The sequence below is a fragment of the Hippopotamus amphibius genome, chromosome X (assembly GCF_030028045.1).
Source record: "Hippopotamus amphibius kiboko isolate mHipAmp2 chromosome X, mHipAmp2.hap2, whole genome shotgun sequence".
Lineage (NCBI taxonomy): Eukaryota > Metazoa > Chordata > Mammalia > Artiodactyla > Hippopotamidae > Hippopotamus > Hippopotamus amphibius.
The window spans coordinates 97,818,319-97,842,489 of NC_080203.1; the positions used below are offsets into that span (position 1 = coordinate 97,818,319).

General features: G+C 40.5%; 1 protein-coding gene across 2 annotated transcripts in view; it reads left to right on the plus strand.

Moving 5' to 3' along the window:
• The window catches only part of MAOB (monoamine oxidase B), a 124,403-nt gene extending 100,747 nt beyond the window's left edge, over positions 1–23,656 (plus strand). For both annotated transcript variants that reach the window (XM_057717750.1, XM_057717749.1), the window contains 7 exons: positions 2,302–2,398; positions 3,425–3,478; positions 5,786–5,843; positions 8,439–8,536; positions 20,872–20,983; positions 21,537–21,599; positions 22,656–23,656. In XM_057717750.1, coding sequence (XP_057573733.1) covers positions 2,302–2,398; positions 3,425–3,478; positions 5,786–5,843; positions 8,439–8,536; positions 20,872–20,983; positions 21,537–21,599; positions 22,656–22,808 — 635 coding nt within the window. In that variant the 3' untranslated portion in view covers positions 22,809–23,656. The remainder of the gene's footprint in view (positions 1–2,301; positions 2,399–3,424; positions 3,479–5,785; positions 5,844–8,438; positions 8,537–20,871; positions 20,984–21,536; positions 21,600–22,655) is intronic.
• The last annotated feature ends 515 nt before the right edge of the window (positions 23,657–24,171 follow it).

Consider the following 24,171-nt stretch of genomic DNA (forward strand, 5'->3'; position numbering starts at 1 on the left):
ATAAAAAATTAAACATCAACTATTACTGAATATATTTATTCCCAAATTATGTTCATGGACCACTAGAAAAATGTATTGTTTTTATTATAAAATATACAAGAGTAGTCATTTTTGAAAAGCTGGAATTGAAAAATAAGAATTTCTAATATCTTTCTCCACTATCCAGATGTATGATCTGGGTATGCACACCACACCTTGGAGAACACAGATTTGTATTATCTAGTCCTTTGGCAGCACTGTGCCATTTTAATCCCTGTGGCTTTATAATATATTTGCTATCTGGTAGGATATTCTCTCTTCCTTATTTTTCCTGTAATTTTGTCCTTGGTAAATGTCAGTTATTCTTCCAGATGAATGTGATCGTCTTTTCAGAACTCCTCCTTCCACACTTCCACACTCAAAAAGCTTCTCCTCAATTACTTTATTCTGAATAGTCCTCTTTATTACCTCCCATAGGTGCAATATCTTCTCTTTTCTCCTTGAGAATGTTACTTGCCACTTCGGGGAAAATTTCTTCTACTCTTTGTCTGTTTTTTCCTGAGAGTTCCTTTTAGTTTGTTAGTTTGTTTCTGCTTTTGTCCTTGCTTCTTTTGTTACAAAAGTTTGTTAAAAGTCTAGATGTCCTTGAATGGCCCTTCCTTTTTAAGAGTGAGGGTGGACCAAGCTAACCGGAAGTCCCATGTGCATGGGCAGAGCTCCTGAGCTTTCTACCTAGAAATGATAGAAATGCTACTGATGCCTCATGGTTTGTCTTGGCATGAACAGGACTCTTCTCTCTGCCCCTTGTTCCTTCACTTCCACCTAGTGCACCTACGTGGTGCAGAGGCCAGCTTTGTGCTGTGAAGGAAGTGTCCAAGGAGCCCCTCCACCCAGAAAGCAGGGCCTCCACGCCAGCCAGCCTAATGTCCTGCACGATCCCTGCATCTGGTCCAGCAGACCCCCATACGCCCAGTGTGTCCTTGCTCTTTTCTCTTATCACATCCTGTCCTCTTTCTTGTCTACTTATAACGAGGTGATTCCTTAACGATTTCTCTTGTATTCTTAAACCTTCTTAAATTCTTCAACAAACTTTAAACATTTCTCCTTCCCCTATTTCAGTTTTTTCAATGTTTTTCTTAACACCTGAGGGGCATGCAAATGCCCCTCAATCCAGCGGCTGACTAGGACATTGATTCTCATGGATGTAAAGTGGGGAGGGTCTTGGGGGGGAGAGAGAGAAGCACGTGCAGGTAAAATGGCCTACAGGTGTGTCTGCTCACACACAGGTCAGGGCAGTGCACACCCTCCAAGCTATTTCTCTGTTCTTTCTTCCTCATTTTGAAACCCACTCTTTGGATTTTCTATATGTTTGTTCCAAGGTCTTCCACCATAATTTTGTACAAACAACATCAATTTGCAAGGAAATGATGGAGCAAGAGGAGTGGAACACTGTAGTAGGATCTTATTATAACATTTCAAATTCTGCTATGACATTTTTGCCATTGCTCTGTTGTATTCTTTTGTTGAAATGACATATATTTTGTTCAGGAGGGGATTGAGAGAAGCACTTTTGTCCAGAATGAGCTGAAATTGTTTTCCAAGTTGTTCTGGAGGTCCTGTTTGAAATGAGGGTTTGGGACTCTGTGCATTTGATTTTATTTTATTATTATTTTTTCTATAACCAGCAAAGATATCTTTTTTCTTTTTATTTATTTATTTTTATTGGCGTATAGTTGCTTTACAATGTTGTGTTCGTTTCTGCTGTACAATGAAGTGAGTCAGCTACATGTATACATACATCCCCTCTCTCTTAAAGAAGACAGGAGGAAAAGTGGAAGGACTCTGTGCATTTTCGTTATCTGGGTCCTCTCTGCCCTGTCTCCAGATAATCAAGAACTAGTTAGCATCAAATAAGTGGCTCCTCATAAAAGGTGAATGTTCAGTCCCTTCTATTTTACAGGAATAGACTAGCATTTCTTTAACACATCTTTGGTTTTCTCTGATTTCTTGTGAAAGAGGACATCGGGACACACTATCAACAGCAAGGAAAACAAGATTTCATTAAATGGTGGCCTGAATTAATTCATAATATCACATTGCTTCTTTGCAGAGAGGGGCTTACCATTTGAGTTTTCCACCAAATGTTAGCTCCTTAGCCTTCCTTTTGACATCAGTTTGGTTTGCCTTTGCATATTTAGAGTATAATATCTTATTTTTCAGCCTTTGGGCTTCTCAAGCAGAAAAATGTGTGCTTCATTGTACCTGCTAAGGGTAGCTTGATAGGGCCGATGAATGCCTTTTTCCATTTTGCTCTTCTTCAAGATTACTGTGGAAGCATGATTATTGAAGGAGAGGAAGCTCCAATTCCCTACACGTTGGATGATACCAAACCTGATGGCAGCCATGCCGCCATAATAGGGTAAGGCATGCTTAAGGGGGTGTGATGGTCTTCTGTGTTGACAACGTATTCCTACACTATTCATAAATGTGCCCCAAGCTTCATTCAGTAATTTTTTACCCAAGGTCACTCTTCTCCAATCCAGCAGTAGGAAAAATCTTATTGCTTTTTAAAAAATAATGTCTTCCAACAAATAAATATTTAGAAAGGAATTAGAATACCAATAACATTTTAAAATTTGTTATACTAATTCTCTACTTTGTGTTTAGTACTGGGGGTTGATATATTCTGTAAGCTATCTTTTGTGAAAACACGATATGAAGATTTGACTTAGGGTGTTTCACTAAGAAGGCTTCTTGTGGAGGCTGTGTGGGCATCCGTGGTATTTACATGTGATGCTGAGATTTTCCAAGTCCCGCTAGAGAGGAACCAAGACCAGCCCAGTCCTCAGCTTAGCAGGGAAGAGCAGCACAGATAGAGATGTCATGGGGGGTGGTTACCTGGAGCAGCCAAAATTGAGATGGGTCTCAGGATGTGTATGGGTTTATTTCAGAGACAAGAGTCAGAACAGGGAGATCAAAGCCAGTTGTTAAGTTGAAGGCAATCATAGGGCTAGAAATGGAGGCGGATTCTAGAAGGCTGGGCACTAGGGAGATACCATCTTGAAGACAGAACCAAAGAGAAAGGACTGAATGAAAATAGAAAGTCTCAGACACATCTTAGATAGGCATTTGAGACCCAGGGCGTATTCCTATTGGACACCAGCCATGTAGGGGGAGATGTGTCAGTCATGGTATTATCCCAGACAAAAATTATGGCCAGTCATCTGTTTTTAGTCCCTTGAACCCCTAAAACTAGAAGGTGCCTTTTAGCGTTAGGAATGTAACAGGGAAATAGTAAAACATGGAACATAAAATAAGAGTGTATGATTTGTTTCTTCTGGTTCACTTTTAACTTGTACACTAGGCACATGTGTAACTCTAGAAATGAGGCCAGGATGAAAGCAACTATTGATCTTCCCTTCTTTTTCTTGTTTGTATGCTTTAGATTTATCCTTGCCCACAAAGCCAGAAAACTGGCCCGTCTTACCAAAGAAGAAAGGTAACGGGAATAAGTACCTCTTCTTTCTCTCCCTCCCTCACTCCTCCCTCATTTCCTCTACCCCGCTTTCTCTTCCTGCCCTGCTCTGTACTCTGTCTCCCTTTCTTTCCTCCTCCTTTTCTTCTTTCTACCCACTTCCAACTTAACTTTTTAACTTAAAGGTTGCTTAATACTATGTGTATTCCTAACACAACATGTCTGTTCTGTTCATTATAAGGGTCTTGTAGAAAGGCACAATGGTGATAATCAAAGAGCCAAAGCATTCACGATAATATTTATTGAGTTTATCATACATAAGATACCATGCAAGGAGCTATGGAGAATACAAAAATGCATATAGTCCAGGAGTTGAAATTTGACTTGGGGAAGAGATAACCAGGTAAAAAATGGCTGCATTGCAGGGCAGTCTGTAGTACATCCTGCGTGAATGATGCATAACTATGACAGATTATAGGTACAGAGGGACTAGTTTCTATGGAGCTGACAATTTCTTTCAGTAATTAATATTCACCGCTACCAATTATTTATTACCACACCACCACTGATCACATATTTACCAACTAAGAGCCCCTGAATTACATTATAGCACATTCCTCCCCCTCCTAACCGCACACTCCCCTGCCCCCACTGTTAGCATGCTGCTGCATTATGACTAATGCCATCCCTGTGCTTGGCCAGGGCTGTGGAGGTCCGATTGACCCACTCACCTAACAGATGTCCCCACTAGAATACTAAGATCCATGAAGGTAGGAAGTTTTGTCAGGTTGGTTCACTGCTGGATCTCCAGTGCCTAGAACAGTGCCTCGGACACATCTTTCCTCAGCTTGTCTTTTGATCATATTTATGGCTTATCCATTTTATACTATAATAAAAGTTTAACTTTTTATCAAGTTAGGTTGATCAGTTTGTAAAACCATTGCTTCTGAATGGTCTAGCATGTATCGAAAAGACTTTCCCATTCCAAGATTATGTTTTAAATTACCCATTTTTCATGACTTTTCTGCTTTCATCTCTTATGTGTAAATCTCGGATCCTTCTGAAATATATTTTGGTGTAAGAAGTCACATAAGAGTCCAACTTTGTTTCTTTCGTGGATAGCCATTTGTCCCAGTGCCACTTTACTGAATAATCTGTCTTTTTGTCATGGGTTTACGATGCCCACCTTTATGATTCTAAATTCCCTTGTGTATTTGATTCTATTCCTGAGTTGGTTTTCTTTACTCTGTCTGATTGTTCCTCTGCTTGTGCCGTTTATGTAAAAAGAAACTAGAAACAAAGAAGGAAAAAAAACGAGAGAAAGAGAGAGATGAGGGGAAGGAGGAAGGAAGGACAGAAGGAAAGAAGGAAGGAAGAGAGGGAAGAAGGGAGAGGAAATTAGGCATTTTCATATACTTTTGTTTATAGAAAGAGCTCCTGGGTTTAAAATAAGAATACTTTTGAAAATCATTGGCCTAACTCTGAATCACCTGTAAGATCCCTTTAACAATACTATTCTATAAAAATCAGACTGGAAATAAGCCTAATCTCATACCTTAACTAATTATAACTTTTGGCTTACATCCAATCACCTCATAAGACTAAATTTCTTGAGCTACCATTTATTGAGCGTTTATTACATATGTATGTATAGGCTTTATATCAGTGGTTCTCAAACTGAATCACCTGGAAGGTCTGGGAAAACACAGTTGCTGCCACTGCTGTTTCTGAGTTAGCAGGTCCGGAATGAGGTCTGAGAATTTGCATTTCTAACAAGTTCCCGGGTGATGCAGCAGCTGCTGCTGGTCCTGAGACCACACTGTTTTACCACCATTAGTGAAAAAAAATCAGGTGAGTTGGTTGATAAAAACTAAAGGTCAGAGAGTTTAAGTGATCTGTTCAAGACCTCATAGCATGGAAGAGGCAGAAGCAGAATTCGAAGCTTTTCCTGCTCCACTTTGCCCATTTCCTCTTAGTGGGATGGGGAGAGAAAGGAAGGTGAGCAAGAATTGTGTCTCAATCCTCCCAGAATCTTTAGTGCTTAAGAAATTGACAGCGGGTACACAATGTTTCCTTGAATGAATGAACAAATTGCTGTGTGATGCCCCAGTGATTCCGGCACTGCATCACTTTTTCTTTAAAACTATTTGTGACTTCATAGATTTAAGCTATTGGAATTAGACCTAAGTGCCTTGTTTTGAAAAATTAAAAAGAAATGTCAAGTGGAAGCAATAGCTCAGAATCTTTTTGAATGATGGGAATCATAGGTACATCTTTCGTTTTTTTCTTCCTTATTCATTTTCATTTATTTTTTCCCCTCTCTTCCCATAGGTTGAAGAAACTTTGTGACCTCTATGCAAAAGTTCTGGGCTCACAAGAAGCTTTGCACGTAAGGCTTCCCAACCCTTCCTTAAGGGAGAGAGATCTTGCTTTTCTTTTTTGGGGGGGGGGGACGGGGCTGGCAGGGATGGGCTTATGCAAGTAGAGCTCTAGAGCTCATGTTTTTCCCTGATCTATTCTCGGAAGAGTCTGCACCACAGAGTTGATCAGCTTATGAGCTGTCCCAGACAGTACGGGCCCTGGCTGTGCTAGTGGCAGCTTAGGGACCCTGCAACACTGATGTGTTTTAGCTGGTGCTACCCTCGTCCCTGGTTTCAGAGCTCTTCCTGTAGCAGGGAAGACATGCTAATTGGCTCAAGGTGAGCCCTGTCGGCTGAGTTTCCTAGACATCTTTGCAGGTAGCCTGAGGAAGCTGTGATCTTCAAGTTCAATAAATAGTTCCCCTCCTCACTGAGTGGTTAAAGGCGAGATGGGACAGGGTAGGGAGGCATTGTGGTAGGGGCATTTGGTGATAGTTAAAGGGCCCAATGAGCCCATAACCAGTAGCCATAACCACTTCCTTCATCAATATTTAAAACAATGAACCGACATTCTTGTTCCATTCACCAGACTGCTGGGTTTTTAATGTTTTCACATGGATCACATCACCTTTTGAAAGCTATTATTAAATCCAGTTATCCGTGAAGCATTTGAAGACAATGGAAAACGATGTACAAATGAGCAGTTAAAGCATGAGAAAAATCTAATGAAGGGCCTAAGAATGTTTAACTTGTTAAGCCTCTTAAATCCAAATCTCTGCAGTGCACGCCATAACCTAGTTGAACAACCTCATGGCTTCATCTTATCCCTCAAACACTTATTTTGCTCAGCTTTGCAGTGGCTGGCTTCCTCCTAGTCAAGTTGTGGCTTTTGAATTTGTCATTTTTGTTCATCCTTTTAAAGCAGGAGTTACTTGTTATAGGTGAAACACATGCTCTTGAAGCTTTGGGGGATTCCTTCTCAGCAAATGAACAGGAATGATGAACTGATGGATTTGGAGAGAAACATAATAATGATGAAGAATGTGTTTTGTTTCATTTTTTGCTTTCATATTCCATTTAGCAGGTTTAAATATAAACATAGTCTCTGGGCACAAGGGTAATACGAGTGAGATAGCAAGACCCAAAGTATATACGCATTAAAAATTAATCCTATCACAGCTGCTAAAATTAGTCTTTCTGTTTAAAAATTCAGTTCAAAATATTTCTCCCTGGTAGATACTCAAGTTTTTTTGAAGTTATGTTCTGAGACACCCTGAGGCTGAGGCAGTGCAGAACTGAGGTTCCTCCGACAAGCTGTGAGATGGTTGTTTGCGGAACCCCCATGGGAGGCGAAAGCAGTTGTTCTCAAGTTCCCCAAAAGTTGATCATTTTTAACATGGGAAAGTCTCTTTTCCTAAGAAGAATGATTAATTGCTGATGATAAAAATGAGTTGGTCCTGGGAATTCACTGGCAGTTCAGTGGTTAGGACTCTGAGCTCTCACTGCTGAGGGACAGGGTTCAATCCCCGGTCGGGGACCTAAGATCCCACAAGCCACAAGGCACGGTCAAAAAAACAAAAACAAAAACAACCCCCCCCCCACACACAAAACCAAAAAATGAGTTGGTACTGCTGTTGTTTGCTCTTGGCATAGAGAGGGGCACTTGCTTTGGTGTCTGTCCTGGGAGCGAGGAAAAGTGAAAGATGAAGTCCAACCTTTCTTCTGATTGCCTGGCTGGGGACAGCTGGAGAAGGATACTCACAAGATGGTTGTTGCCCTCAGATGCAGAGAGGGAAGAGGGCTGGGCCTGAGGCATCGGAGCCACTTACACCCCTCAGACAGGGCCTTGTGCTTTGTAAATAGGATTCATTACAAATGACTATCCGAAGTCCCATGTGTGACTTCAAATTTTTTAAACAAAACGTCTTTTCCAAATCTATTTTTACACTATCATTTTTCTCTTAAGACTTGCCATGTTGATTTTATCTTTTCAAAATAATGCTTATTGATAACACATGTTTAGTTATTTCAATAAAGAGCTTGAACTTTGCAAAATCTCAGCTAATGTTTTGCCTGTTCATGGCAAAAACATATTTTTCAGACATGGTTGCCTGCAAGTATCGCCATCAACAAAAGTGCCTACATACCTTGAAAACATTAATTCGTCTGTCCTAGCTTCTCTTCACAAAGTTGACTTGCACCAAAAGCATGAATCTGATCATTCTTTTTCCTTAACAGGCATGGTTTTCTACTTTTTTCCTCCTCCTTACTCCAGTAAGCATAAATCGCTTTTTAAACTTGTCGTGAAACCATTAGGCACTAAAAACTTCTTAATACGTAAGTCCGATTTAAACATGGAGCTAGACAATTGCAGCTTATGAACGGTACCTGGGACATGAATGAACCAAGTGAGAAAACTTTCTAAGTCAGAATTTCTTAGAAGTTTATTACCAAGGACATTTTCCTGCCCAAAGTCATATCTCTAAAAACATCAGGATAATAAGGCTCTATTTCAGATAAATACTGATTCTCCAATATGAAGCCTACTGGACTGTGTTTGATTTATTCAAGACTAGATTGCTTCCTTTGAGTCTCCTTTGAGTTTTTGTCACTCTGCCTTGCAGCCGGTGCACTATGAAGAGAAGAACTGGTGTGAGGAGCAGTACTCCGGGGGTTGCTACACGACCTACTTTCCGCCAGGGATCATGACTCAATATGGAAGGTAGAGCAAAAGTGGGCCCAGTTCTAACTGAAACTCCCTGAACCTGAGTCCATAATTCTAAGAAGGTTTATGTAGCTCTTCTCCCCTGTTTCTTGTAAATGCTGAAAAAAATCACCAAATCCCCAATTTCTTTTGTATCCTGTGACTCCCACTAATGAAGTCATTATAATTCCACATCATGGTGGTGCTTTTGACTCTTAATTCTTATGAAGGAACAATCCCAAGCAATAGAACCAAAGAAGGTTGCAGCATAAGAATAGGAATGTAAATAGAGTGTTCACTTATATTGTCAGAAGAAGTATCTTTATACTGAGTTCAGGGCTCAGTGGAATTTCCTCAGTTGGTACTGTATAAGTGCCAACATGAGAACAGCATTATAAAAGCAAATTGAGTTCTAGACTGGGGGTAAAGGGACTTGGGTTCCACTCCTGATTCTGCCAATAACCAACTTTATCATCCTGAACAGGTCACTTCTCCTCTCTGAACCTCACTTTCCTTGGCAGGTGTATGAGAAAGCACAAGGTGGAATACAGAAGACAAGAATCAATATGTTAATGACAGCATAAGTTATTTTTAACGTCTTCATTGAGATATAATTCACATACCGTACAAATCGCCCATTCAAAGTGTATAATTCAATGACTTTTAGCATGTACAGCATTGTGCAGCCAAGTATGAGTCATTGGTGTTTAGTTTGTTTCTATTTGATGACAACAACAAAGTAGGAATTAGTGGTATAGTAGTAATTATTATGACCATTACAGTAATACTAAAAGAAGCAATCATTTAATGCCAAGAGCTCAATCTAAACAAAATAGGAAATGTAGAGTAATGAGTAAAAGGCAACTGAGTATGCAATCAAAAAAGGGTGTGAGTAAAGGTAAATGGCTAATCCATCTGTTTGTGAAAACCAGTCAAAGAAGGATTAAAACCCGCTGGTGAGAAGATCCATAATGGCTTTGGTTAGCACTTTGCTCATCTTCCTGAAGATGACAAAATATCTACAAGATCATTCTGGGGCCAAAGGGCGCCACCTGATTAGCTACTGGATCATTAAGTTAATTTTTGGATATGCTGATTGTAGAATATGTCAATAGTAATTGTTTCATTCAGCACTTATTGGCTAAGTGCCAACTTTTTGCCAAGCACTCTGCTGAAAACGTCAATATATAGGCAGACCTCAAAGCTATCGTGAGTTTGGTTCCAGACTACCGAAATAAAGCAAGTCACACAAATTTTTTTTTCCTTTTTGGTTTCCCAGTGCGTACAAGAGTTATGTTTACATTATACTGCAGTCTGTTAAGTGTGCAAGAGCATTATGTCTAAAAAATGTACATATCTTAATTAAAAAATACTTTGTTGCTAAGAAATTCCAAGCATCATCTGATAACGCAGAGTTGCCACAAACCTTCAATTTGTAAAAAAAAAAAAAAAATGCAATATTTGCAAAGCGCAATAAAGCAAAACACAGCAAAACAAAGCTTGCCTATACCAAGATAAGCTGACGTTGTTAGGAGCTGGAGTAGGGATGGGGAGAGGAGGGACTATCCAACATTGACTCAGACATACTATGGTAAGTACTCTAAGAATAGAGGGGCATAAAAATGCCATGGGGACCACGGAGGGATGGGCTCGACTTACCTAGAGAAAGCCAAGGAAGCTTCATAATACACACACCACTTGAGGATTGTAGAAGGCAGAGAAAGGCTATTGGGGAGTGTATCCTAGGCAGACGGAACCATATGAGCAAATGCTTCCTACAAGAATCCTACAAGTTCATGGAATGTCTGGGGAAAAATTGCACGGCTGGGCACTGTGGGTGATTTTGAGGACAGAATGGAGAGCCAGAAAGGCAGGTAGGATCCTTTACTTCATAAAAGACATTCAGGAGTACAAAACTTAACCTCTCATCAGAGAAAGACCATCAGTTTTGTGATATGATTAGATTTCTGACCACAGGGTAGCTAGTTTCATGCTCAGTCCCATAAGGAGTGTCAGGAAAATGCCTTTGGATCGATGGGGTCAGTGGGGGGCGGGGGGTGAGGAGGGGGAGGAGACTCACCTACACTAGCCTGACCCTGGCCACATGAAAGAAGCAAGATAAAGCCCATCATATCAGGCATTGGTGGTGACATGGTGGCACCCTCCTTCATCTTTATTCCTTCCCAGGGCCATGTTTCAGGCTTCATATGATTAGCTTCAACTTGTAGGGTAGAAACTGAGGCAGTGCATATCTTAGTGACATGCCTCTCAATCTGAGCTAGGACAACTGGCCCACAGGGCTTCCCTTGACCTTTCAGGTCCATGACATTTGGGATGCTACAAGGAATTTTATCTTCATGGCCTGGAGAGTACACAGTAAATGTTCTGCTTCCAAATGGAGGACAGAGGACAGTACTGAAAATACAACTTTAGTAAAACAAGAAACACACATTTCTTTTTTTTTTTTTGAGGTTTGTTTTTCGTAGATTTATTTTAGTTTCTATTCTTCAATTCAGTTTTTTTTCAGATCTTTATTGGACTTATAATTGCTTTACAATGTTGTGTTAGTTTCTGCGGTACAACAAAGTGAATCAGCTATATGTATATGTATATCCCCATATCCCCTCCCTCTTGAGCCTCCCTCCCACCCTCCCTATCCCACCCCTCTATAAACAAACATTTCTTAAGGTTTTTTTATTTTAAGAAATGTGTGTTTATTTCTTAGACTGAAATACTAGGTTGGGTTTTTCTGTAAGATGGTATGAAAAACCCAAACGAAATTTTTGGCCAATCCAATACTTTAGTGATTAAGTGGTAAAACACATAAGGAAATATTTTACTCTGCCTAGCCACAAGAAATATACATGGAAATATCTTATAGTGTCTATTCCCTCACTTGCAGGAGATAGGGCAGGGATTTTTCTTCCCTAGTTTTTGGGCTTTCTTTTTCCCAAAGGAAGAAGATCTCCACATGACAAATGAAGGGAAGATATCTTTGCCTTGCTCGGTTTTTACATTTTTACATTCCAATAGTCAGCATGATTAGTTATCTAAGCCTTTATTTTCTCTTCTAATATTTAATTCTAGGATTTGGCCAGGCCTCCCAGAGGTTTCCAATTTGGATTCCCTCTGTTTGAAAACAGTGAACATGTGGTGAAAACAGCACTGTTTAATGTACATGGAAAAAGCAAAATTACCTTCTCTTGCTGGGAACCCTTCCTGAATACCCTTAGGCTCTCCAGCCCATGCTGGCTATGAATAATTCCAGATAATGCTGTGTGTTATTATTGGCATTCTAGTATTCTCTAATATCTTCTATTCTCCTCCCCTTTTTTTCTTGATGGCTACAATAAAGGTAGGTGAAGGAAAACCCACCAATTCAAGCCAACTCATTTGGTTTTCTATAAAAGGCCCAGTGGTGTACAGTGTTGACTAAGATAGAGCCTGGATGTTAGCTCTGGACATCCACATGCATTATTTGGAATATAATGGAAACCTGGAATAGGATGAATAATGACATGTTGATGGTGCTTCCCTTATGGTATTTTTGTCAGGGTAACAACAAACTGCCCCTCCTAGAAACCAAGTGCTGTGACACTTCTGTCCTTTTGTGTAGCATATGGACACTCTTTGTTAACTAGTGATGATGATGATACACTAATAAAAGTGTATATCATAAAGACAGAGACTTTGACATCTGGTCGACCTAGTTCAAATCCTAGCTCTGCAATTTTCTAGCAAATGGGTCTTGGCAAGTCAGCACACATTTCTCCAAGCCTCAGTTTCTTCATGTGTAAAATGGGACAATGGATAATTGTATCTATGCCATGGAGTTCTTTAACAAAATAAAAAAATAATTCAATAGAGGGAGGATGTATAACCAGGTGGTTAAGACTGTGGGCTCTGGAGTAGATGACCTGGGTTCAAATACCGGTTTTGCCACTTACTAGCTGTGACCTAGAGTAAATTACTTCCTCTTTGTTGCTGGTTAGGTTCCCCAGCAAAGCAGACTCTGAAGCAAAGATGAGCATAAAGGATATGTACTAGGGAGAGCCTAGGCATCAACATCTGTGGGAGGGAGACGAAGGAAGCCGGAGTGGGTAGAGAGAGAAGTTGGGCTTCTCCCAGTGAAGTTTCAGTGAAGACATCAGTTGACCCTTCAGGGAACTCTGGGAATAAGATGGCCCTTCAGAAATGCCCCAAGTTGGGGCGAGGGGTCCGGTCTTTATAGCCCTGTGATGATCAGTCACTGGATGCAACTGCTGCTGGAGGGAGGCATGACCTTGAACAAGGCAATTTTCTTTCTTTCTTTCTTTTTTACTGGAATATAATTGCTTTACACTCTTATACCAGTTTTTGAGGTACACCAAGGTCAATCATCTGTATTTATACACATATCCCCATATCCCCTCCCTCCCTCAGCTCCCCCCCCCACCCTCCCTGTCCCAGTCCTCTAAGGCATCATCCATCATCGAGATGAACTCCCTTTGTTATACAGCAACTTCCCACTGGCTATCTATTTTACAGTTGGTAGTATATGTATGTCTATGCTACTCTCTCACTTCGTCTCAGCTTCCCCTTCACCCCCCACCCCCCCAAACCTCGAGATCTCTGCTCCATTCTCTGCATCTGTGTCCTTATTCTTGTCTTGTCACTGAGTTTGTCAGTACCATTTTTAGATTCCGTATATATGAGTTAGCATACAATATTTGTCTTTCTCTTTCTGACTTACTTCACTGTGTATGACAGACTCTAGGTCTATCCACCTCATGACATATAGCTCCATCTCATCCCTTTTTATAGCTGAGTAATATTCCATTGTATATATATGCCACATCTTAGGGCTTCCTAGGTGGTGCAGTGGTTAAGAATCCACCTTCCAATGCAGAGGACATGGGTTTGATCCCTGCTCCAGGAAGATCCCACATGCCGCGGAGCAACTAAGCCCGTGTGCCAAAAAAAAAAAAAAGATGTATATATGCCACATCTTCTTTATCCATTCATTTGTTGATGGGCATTTAGGTTGCTTCCATGTCCTGGCTATTGTAAAGAGTGCTGCAATAAACATTATGGTACTTGTTTCTTTGGGGATTATGGTTTTTTCTGGGTATATGCCCAGGAGTGGGATTCCTGGATCATATGGTAGTTCCATTTTTAGTTTTTTAAGGAACCTCCAAACTGTTTTCCATAGTGGCTGTACCAACTTACAGTCCCACCAACAGTGCAGGAGAGTTCCCTTTTCTCCACACCCTCTCCAACATTTGTTGTTTCCAGATTTTGTGATGGTGGCCATTCTGATCAGTGTGAGGGGATACCTCATTGTGGCTTTGACTTGCATTTCTCTGATAATTAGTGATGTTGAACATCTTTTCATGTGTTTGTTGGCCATCTGTATGTCTTCTTTGGAGAAATGTCTATTTAGGTCTTCTGCCCATTTGTGGATTGGGTTATTTGCTTTTTTGGCATTAAGCTGCATGAGCTGTTTGTATATTTTGGAGGTTAATCCTTTGTCTGTTGTTTCGTTGGCAACTATTTTTTCCCATTCTGAGGATTGCCTTATTGTCTCGTTTATGGTTTCTTTCGCTTTGCAAAAGCTTTTAAGTTTCATGAGGTCCCATTTGTTTATTCTTGATTTTATTTCCATGATTCTAGGAGGTTTGTCAAAAAGGATCTTGCTTTGATGGATGTCATAGAGTGTTCTGCCTATGTTTTCCTCCAGGAGTTTTATAGTGTCTGGCCTTAGAGTTAGGTTTTTAATCCATTTGGAGTTTATTTTTGTGTATGATGTTAGGAAGTGTTCTAATTTCATTCTTTGACATGCAGCTGTCCAATTTTACCAGCATCACTTCTTGAAGAGGCTGTCTTTTTTCCATTGTATATTCTTGCTTCCTTTGTCAAAGATAAGGTGCCCATATGTGTTTGGGCTTACCTCTGAGTTCTCTATTCTGTGCCATTGATCTTCCTTTCTATTTTTATGCCAGTACCATACTGTCTTGATCACTGTGGCCTTATCATGTAGTCTGAAGTCAGGAAGCCTAATTCCACCAACTCCAACTTTCCTTCTCAAGATTGCTTTGGCTATTCGGGGTCTTTTGTGTTTCCATACAAATCGTAAGATTTCTTGCTCTAGTTCTGTGAAAAATGCCATTGGTAATTTGATCGGGATCGCATTGAATCTGTAAATTGCTTTGGGTAGTACAGTCATTTTCACGATGTTGATTCTTCCAACCCAGGAACATGGTATGTCCCTCCATCTGTTTGCGTTGTCTTTGATTTCTTTCATCAATGTCTTAAAGTTTTCTGCATACAGATGTTTTGCCTCCTTAGGCAGGTTTATTCCTAGGTATTTTATTCTTTTTGTTGCAATGGTGAATGGGAGAATTTCCTTAATTTCTCTTTCTGCTTTTTTGTTGTTAGTGTATAGGAATGCAAGAGATTTCTGTGCATTAATTTTGTATCCTGCTACTTTACTAAATTCATCAATTAGTGCTAGCAGTTTTCTGGTAGAGTCTTTAGGGTTTTCTATGTATAATATCATGTCATCTGCAAAGAGTGACAATTTTACTTCTTCTTTTCCAATTTGGATTCCTTTTATTTCTTTTTCTTCTCTGATTGCTGTGGCTAACACTTCCAAAACTATGTTGAATAATAATGGTGAGAGTGGACACCCTTGTCTTGTTCCTGTTCTTAGAGGGAATTCTTTCAGTTTTTCCCCATTTAGAGTGATGTTGGCTTTTGGTTTCTCATATATGGCTTTTATTATGTTGAGGTAATTTCTTTCTACGCCCATTTTCTGGAGAGCTTTTATCATAAATGAATGTTGAACTTTGTCAAAAGCTTTTTCTGCATATATTGAGATGATCATATGGTTTTTATCCTTCACTTTGTTGATATGATGTATCACAGTGATTGATTTGCATATATTGAAGAATCCTTGCATCCCAGGGATAAACCCCACTTGATCATGGTGTATGATGTTTTTAAGGTGTTGTCAGATTCTGTTAGCTAGTATTTTGTTGAGGATTTTTGCATCTATATTCATCAGTGATATTGGTCTGTAGTTTTCTTTTTTTGTGACATCTTTGCCTGGTTTTGGTATCAGGGAGATGGTGGCCTTGTAGAATGAGTTTGGGGGTGTTCCTCCTTCTGCTGTATTTTGAAAGAGTTTGAGAAGGATAGGTGTTAGCTCTTCTCTAAATGTTTGATAGAATTTGCCCGTGAATCCATCTGGCCCTGGGCTTTTGTTTGTTGGGAGATTTTTAATCACTGCCTCAATTTCCGTATTTGTGATTGGTCTGTTCATAGTTTCTGTTTCTTCCTGGTTCAGTCTTGGAAGATTGTATTTTTCTAAGAATTTATCCATTTCTTCCAGGTTATCCAATTGATTGGCATATAGTTGCTTGTAGTAGTCTCTCATGATCTTTTGTATTCATGTGGTGTCTGTTGTTACTTCTCCTTTTTCATTTCTAATTCTGTTGATTTGCATCTTCTCCCTTTTTTTCTTGATAAGTCTGGCAAATGGTTTATCAATTTTGTTTATCTTCTCAAAGAACCAGCTTTTAGTTTTATTAATTTTTGCTATGGCTTCCTTCCTTTCTTTTTCATTTATTTCTGCTCTGATCTTTATGATTTCTTTCCTTCTGCTCACTTTGGGGTTTCTTTGTTCTTCTTTTTCTAATTGTTTTAGGTGTACGGTTAGGTTGTTTATTTGATATTTTTCTTGTTTCTTAAGGTAGGACTGTATTGCTATAAACTTCCCTCTTAGAACTGCTTTTGCTGCGTCCCATAGGTTTTGGGTTGTTGTGTCTTCACTGTAGTTTGTTTCTAGATATTTTTTGATTTCCTCTTTGATTTCTTTAATGATTTCTTGGTTGTTTAAGAGTGAATTGTTTAGCCTCCATGTGATTGTATTTTTTGCAGGTTTTTTCCTGTAATTGATATCTAGTCTCATGGCGTTGTGGTCTGAGAAGATGCTTGATATGATTTCATTTTTCTTGAATTTGCCAAGGTTTGATTTGTGACCCAAGATGTGATCTATCCTGAAAATGTTCCATGTGCACTTGAAAAGAAAGGGTATTCTGTCGTTTTTGGATGGAATGTCCTATAAATATCAATTAAGTCGAGATGGTCTGATGTGTCATTTAAAGCTTGTGTGTCTTTATTTATTTTCTGTTTGGATGATCTGTCCCTTGATGTAAGTGGGGTGTTCAAGTCTCCCACTATTATTGTGTTACTGTCGATGTCCCCTTTTATGGCTGTTAGCATTTGCCTTATGTCTTGAGGTGCTCCTATGTTGGGTGCATAGATATTTACCATTGTGATCTGTTCTTCTTGGATGGATCCCTTGATCATTATGTAGTGTCCTTCCTTGTCTCTTGTAATAGTCTTTACTTAAGTCTAATGTGTCTGATATGAGTATTGCTACTCCAGCTTTCTTTTGACTTCCATTTGCATGGAATAACTTTTTCCATCCCTTTCCTTTCTGTCTATATGTATCCCTTGGTCTGAAGTGGGTTTCTTGTAGGCAGCATATAGAAGGGTCTTGTTTTTGTATCCATTCAGCCAGTCTGTGTCTTTTGATTGGAGCATTTAATCCATTTACATTTAAGGTGATTATTGACATGTGTGTTCTGATTACCATTTTCTTAATTGTTTGGGGTTTGTATTTGTAGGTGTTTTCCTTTTCTTGTGTGTCCTACTTAGAGAAGTTCCTTTAGCACTTGTTGTAAGGCTGGTTTGGTGGTGCTGAAATCTCAACTTTTGCTTGTCTGGAAAGCTTTTGATTTCTCCCTCAAATCTGAATGAGATTCTTGCTGGGTAGAGTATTCTTGGCTGTAGGTTTTTCTTTTTCAGGACTTTCAGTATATCCTGCCATTCCCTTCTGGCCTGCAGAGTTTCTGTAGGAAGGTCAGCTGTTATCCTTACGGGTTTTCCCTTATATGTTATTTGCTGCTTTTCTCTTGCTGCTTTTAATATTTTTTCTTTGTGTTTAATTGTTGTTAGTTTGATTAATATGTGCCTTGGTGTATTTCTCCTTGGGTTTATTCTGTATGGGACTCTCTGTGCTTCTTGGACTTGGTTAATTATTTCCTTTCCCATGTTGGGGAAGTTTTCCACTATAATCTCTTCAAATATTTTCTCAGACCCTTTCTTTTCTTCTACTTCTTCTTCTGGGATGCCTATGATTCGAATGTTGGTATGCTTAATGTTATCACTGAGGTCTCTGAGACTGCCTTCCATTCTTTTTATTCTTTTCTCTTTCTCCTGCTCTGTGGCAGTTATTTCCTCTATTCTATCTTCCAACTCACTTATTTGTCCTCCTGCCTCAGTCATTCTGCTGGTTATACTATCTATAGTATTTTTAATTTCAGTTATTTTGTGAATCATTGCTGTTTGTTCTTTAGTTCTTCTGAGTTCTTATGAACTGTTTCTTGTACTTTCTCTATTTTGTTATTGAGATTTTGTATCATTTTTACTATCATTACTCTGAATTCTTTTTCAGGCATTTTTCCTATTTCCTTTTCATTTATTTGGTCTTGTGGGTTGTTTTCCTGCTCCTTTGCCTGCATGGTATTTCTTTGTTTCCTCATGGTAGTCCAAACTTTTGGGGTTGCTTGTCCTGGTGATAAAGGGCTTTATAGAAGACTGTCCAAGCCCCACACTAATGTCCAAGTGTTGAATTAAACAAATACTAAGTCTAGGAAACACATACATGTATAAGACACACAAGTACTGAATTCATTAGGACCCGAAAGAAGAACCCCAGTATGCTATCAGATATTCAAAGAGAAACCCAACAGAAATTGAAAACCAAGACAGAACAAAACAGAAATAAAAGCAAAAACAAGCAAACAAACAAATAACACCTTACACTTACAAACACAAATCCAGGGAGATATTGAAAGCTAGGATCAAATATAAAAAAGAGCTAGAGTACCACCAAACAGAAAGGAGAGTCTCAGAATGAAATTAGACAATTGTACTAAGGACTAAGATAAAGACAAAAACCTTATATTAAATACCAAGGCGGTGTGTCATCTGGAGAATAGAGCAAGGAGTCTGAGCAGATCGATAGTGTTGCTTATATGTTAAGATAAAATAAACTAAAAATGGATGGAAGACAGGGGACAGAAGATCGTAGTGTGCCTGGAAATATGTAAATGAAAAGAAGGGAATAGAAATGTATAAAGGATAGAGATGAAAGGAAGGTAGGAGAGATATATAGTCCATGCTACCAAAAACTTAGCTAAAAATAGAAGTATGTAAAAAGGCTAAAAATAAAAATAGAATAAAAATAGAATAAAAAATATGTTATAAAAATTGTAGATCCCTTAGGACTAAGATTATAATTAATAAAAAAAAAACTGGAACTGATCCCAGAATGGACCAGTTCAATAGAATTGATACTAATATTTCTGTTTCCTTAGAGTCTCAGCTGTAAGTGTCCTTCTACTCATCTTGGGTTTTTTGTATTATTCTGTGACCAGCAGAGCTTCCTTTATTGTTCATCTGTAAGCGTTGGTGTGTGGGGAGGGAGAGGGTACAGTATTGGCTCCTTCCCCTGGGAGTGAGTGAGCAGTGGTGCTCTGTCATTTCAGTTGGGCTTGGCTCTGTCGTTTCAGTTGGGCTTGGAGGTGCCTGTTGCAGAGGGATGCCGGTGGCTCAGGTGTAAACAGAATGTCTCAGAGTTGGGCCTCTCTCCAGGCTTCTTTGTTCTTGGCAGCTTCCCTGCTGCCAGCATTCCAAGGGGTTTTAAGCTAGCCCCACCCAAGGGCCTGAGGGTCCCTGTTATCCCTGGGTGCCTTTGGTGGCCCACAGGGGTCCCTCCACTGCCTGCTGCAGGTGCTGAAAGAGAGAGAGAGAGAGAGGCTATGCCTGTGGCTCCTCTCCCCCGCCCGTGAGCCTGCAGCATTCAGCTCCCATCGTGGCCGAGCAGCTTTTAGGGGCAGGCACTCCTCGCCGCCGACCTCTTCCCTCCTGTCCTCTCAGTCCATCACCTTACTGGCAACAATTTTTCTCACCCTGAACTAGCTCTCCAGTTCCCTCGCTCCCGCTCCCAGACCCTCTGTTCAGCTGTGAATCGACATCTCAGTCCGGGAACACTGAGCTGTGGTGCGGACCCTCCGTGTGTTTCTCACTCCCTCCTGTCTGCCACAGCTCAGCCGCTTCACCCTCTTTGAGCCGTTGTAGATGCCTCCCTACCGGTTATGTCGGGATCCTTGCAGTCCTTTCTGGTGTCCAAGGTCATCTGCTGGTGTTCAGTTGGTTCTCTGTGGGAATTATTGTGTCTTTTGGTGCGTTCCCAATGCATCTGTGGAGAGGGATGCATTCCACGTCCCTCTACTTCGCCGCCATCTTTTCCAATAAGGCAATTTTCTTTAGTGGAGGCAATCGCCAAAGAGGGTTGACATCAGAAGGCCATCTCTAGCAGCACTTCCAGCACCTGGGAATAAGTCCTTCATTCTTTTTTTTTCTTTCTTTTCTTATTATATGATTCCGTTTATATAAAATCCTAGAAAATACAAACTATAGAGACAGAAAGCAGATCAGTGGTTGACTGGGGGGAGGGGCATGGAATGGGCCAGGAGCAGGGAGGAACAGCAAGGTCCTTCATTTTTGAAGGGAGGTCTAGGGAGTGCACCACAGTGTCCACTATAGCACCTGTACCTCCATATTCTCATCTGAAAAATGGGGATTATAATCATACTGACCTCATAGGGTTGTGGTAAAGATTAATGCACTTAAAAGAGTGCTTGGCATCCCCCAAAATGTTACCTGTTATAATTTAATGTAGTAAAACTCTTCACACTGGTAGAGCGAAGTGCTCAATGAATGGTCGTCTTGGAGCCACAGTCATATGCACAGATTTGCTAAATGTTACTGATAGAAAAGGTTTTAAAACTCATTGGATCATGCCCCTTTCGAGATGGGAAGCCAGAGCTCAGTGAGAGGAAGTGATCTGCCAAGTTCATTGGTGGAGTGACCAGGTGGGAAATTGGGGGCACATGTCTCCCAGCTCAAAGCTGGTGAACCATAAAAGGACCTCTCCATGACTGGGCACATATAGTCTCTCACTTTATGTGTGTGAAGCACATACTTATTTTACCTGCATTGATGTCAGTCCCTTTACCCATAAGCTCTTGGTGCAGGGGTGAACTTTGGCTTTTATTCCCTTTTGTCTGTGACCAAGACCATGCAAGAACTGGAGGAACTCATGAACATTGTTCCAAAATTGCCAATGAACTTCCTGATGTTTAGAGCCTGAGGAAACTGACCAGCCTTTGTCTTTGTGGGAAGGCTCTCCTTTGGCTCTCTGAGACTGACCACTTTTATCTCTTTGTTTTCGTTTCAAGGGTTCTACGCCAGCCAGTGGGCAGGATTTACTTCGCAGGCACTGAGACTGCCACACACTGGAGTGGCTACATGGAAGGGGCTGTGGAGGCTGGGGAGAGAGCAGCCCGAGAGGTAGGACTGGGGTCATGGGCTGTAGGGAAGGAAGCAACTCATGGGCCTGACAAGCAGGTCAAAGATGTCTGAGATCCTGGAGGCCAATTCCCAATTAACCCCCATCTGAAGGACCATGAAACACCCTTTGAATAGTAGTCTCAGGTGAGATGAACACCTTAACCCAAAAGTAACAGTGAGTCCAAGGTAAAAATAGTCCATCGCCATGGCTATACTTGAGAGCTGACCTAGGTCTACTATTACCGAACCAAGCATGTTTACATTAGGACTCAGAATTCATTTATATATTTTTCCGATAATTCCTCTGACCTCATCTCTATTGAGGCGCATTCACGGCTACTAAAATTTATGGTGAGTTCAGTGGTTGGACCCTCTTATGCCATAGATGGAAGACCTTTTGGGTCTTTTTAAAGGTTCCGTGGACTACACTGGCTTTTACCCTGGTGTTCTTGATGGATATCCCAAAAGACATTGTTAGTCCTTTATTTAAAGAGCAGATTAGGAGAAGGATGGTGTCATTTTTGTTTTTCACCAAGATGCTCTTTCTTTTCAGATCCTGCATGCCATGGGAAAGATCCCAGAGGATGAAGTCTGGCAGCCTGAGCCAGAGTCTGTGGTAGGTTATATTTTATTTCATGAATTTCAATCTCTTTCCTCTAAAAAACAATTATTTGCAAATCGAACACACTCATATATATTCACAGACTTTCCCCTAAGTGATTCAACCTATGAATGCTTAAAGAGATGCCATGGGTTAGGGCAGAGGTGAGGGATTTAGAGGAACTTTGCTTAATTTGCAGCTGCCACATGCCTTGCAAATTATTAGGAAAAATAAATTATTGTTTTGGTTGGGTGAGACATTACTCGCAGAGTTTTAGACTTATTAAGAACTCAATAAATGCCTTTTGAATAAATCTCTAACTTGCTGATGGGGGGGATGAAATGAAAGGAAGATATGTCAGTATCCCCTGTCTGGGGGCAAAGGAGTGGAATGACACGCAGCAGATTTAGATTAAAAATGCGTTTTCAATATACCTATCATTTTGTAATAAAACTCCAGGGAATTTTCCCGACTGGAAGGAAGGACGCTTAGAGGATAGACTGAAATGCATTATAGAGGACAAGGGTCTAAAAAGTCAAAGTTATTCGTCTATCAAGTGTAAGGTCAGAAAACAGTAGCCCAGCCACTCCAAAGTCATCCTCTTAGTGTTTCTGTCAGAGATAGGATTGAGGACTGAGTGGACCACAGATTCATTCACTCAACAGATATTTATTGTGCACCTGCTCTGCATCAGCCCCTGGGATAATGGTACAGTGGTGCTTTCAGAGCTCAACATGTGGTAGGGAGAACAGAGGATAAAAAAAAGCCCACATGCCATGAAGACAACATGCTGAGAATGTAAAAAGAGGAGGCCATCTTAGATTGGGGACACTGGAAAGGCTTCTGGAGGAAGTGAGGGGTAAACTGAGACTTGAAGTTGGTGGTCAGAATTAGTTAAGTAAAGGGCCCAGTGGGGAATGGGGAGTGAATGTTCCTAGCAAAGCGAATGTGAAGTTTCATGGCCTAGAGGTTGGCAAGTGTGAGTCACAGTCGGAGAACTGGAGAAAATACAGACTTTCTGGAGCACAGTGCACAAGCCCTGTACTGACACCAAATGTTCTCTGAACCCAGGATGTCCCTGCGAAGCCCATTACCACCACCTTCTTGGAGAGACATTTGCCCTCCGTGCCCGGCCTGCTGAGGCTGATTGGATTGACCACCATCTTTTCAGCAACTGCTCTTGGCTACCTGGCCCACAAAAGGGGGCTACTTGTGCGGGTCTAAAGAGAGCGCATCTGTAACCACAGTCTCTTCTTCTTCTATTTGGTGTTGTGGGTTTGGGGAACGAGTTGTAATAAGTTCCATGAAGACACAAAGAATGTAGAGTGAGGTGGGGAGCATGATGGTAAGTCAGACTTCTGACCACAGGAAACACAGTCTCTCTATTCTGATCCCCGTGTATTGTCTAGTACCTAGCTTAGCACTCTCTCTCACCCATTTCCAAGTTCACTGGCCCCAGAAGCTTTACAGTAGTTAAACAGGCTTGTTAAAGGTCCTTGCTATCCTACAATATATGTTGCCCAGGCCCAAAAAACTAGCTTTTTCCTATCTCTGTGGCTTTGTGCTTGTCCTTCCTCTTACCTGTAAGGGCCACATCTTCCAAGTTCTCTGCATTTGTCCTTAGAATCCTGTATTGTTACAGCTGGGAGAACTTACACACCACTTTGTCCTCACTTTCTATCTTAGAGTTGAGCAAACTGAAGCCGAGAGAGTGGAACTTAATTGTCCAATGTCCAGAGTAAGCCACTGATATTTTGTTGACTAGCACACAGGTCCATTGCTTCATCCCATCTCCCAGGATGCATTTCCCAATCACCCTCTCTACTCCCTGCCATGGTCGCTGATGGTGTCCCCTTGTGTGGGTTTACTCTGTACTAAGTTGTTTTGTGCTACTCAGATGCTACTCAGTATATATCTTTAAGTCTTACTGTCTTGGGCAGTGTGTCTTCAGCTCATTTTAATTTTTTTGAGGGTAGGAGTTTTGTCTTTTCTTCCTCTTGTATCCTCCATTGTATCTGGATACAAAGGTTAGTACACATTTGGGTAATTACAAATAAATTTGATTGACCAGATGTCTGTTGTCTTCTCTTTTTGGGTAATGACTTTCAAGGTTTTGACAGATCAAATCAAGATCCAGTATTAGATATATAATTGTGGCTTAAAAGCATTTAGTCAAAATTTCTTTGAAGCTCAGATGATGCATGCATTTGGATTGTGTGATCCATCATGTGTGACGTCTCTGTGAGCACTTGGTAAATGATTTATAATGATATGATAAGGATGCTAAAAGACACAGCTCCTTGCTTTCACTCCCCTCCCCCAAAAAAAAGGCTGTCAAAATAATTGACATATTAATAAGCAAGGAGCTTTAACTATTAAGATGATTATAATATTTCAGTTGACCTTTCATATTTCTTATTGGCGCAAAGCTTTTTACTGGGTACACTCATTAATTTAAAACCATAGTTCCACAGTCCATTAAATCCTATTTGAACTACTTTTTAAATGAGATCATCATATCAAAGTACTCATACCTCTCAACTCCCAAGGTCAGTTTTTATCGGGATATATTTTAAATCCATAAATG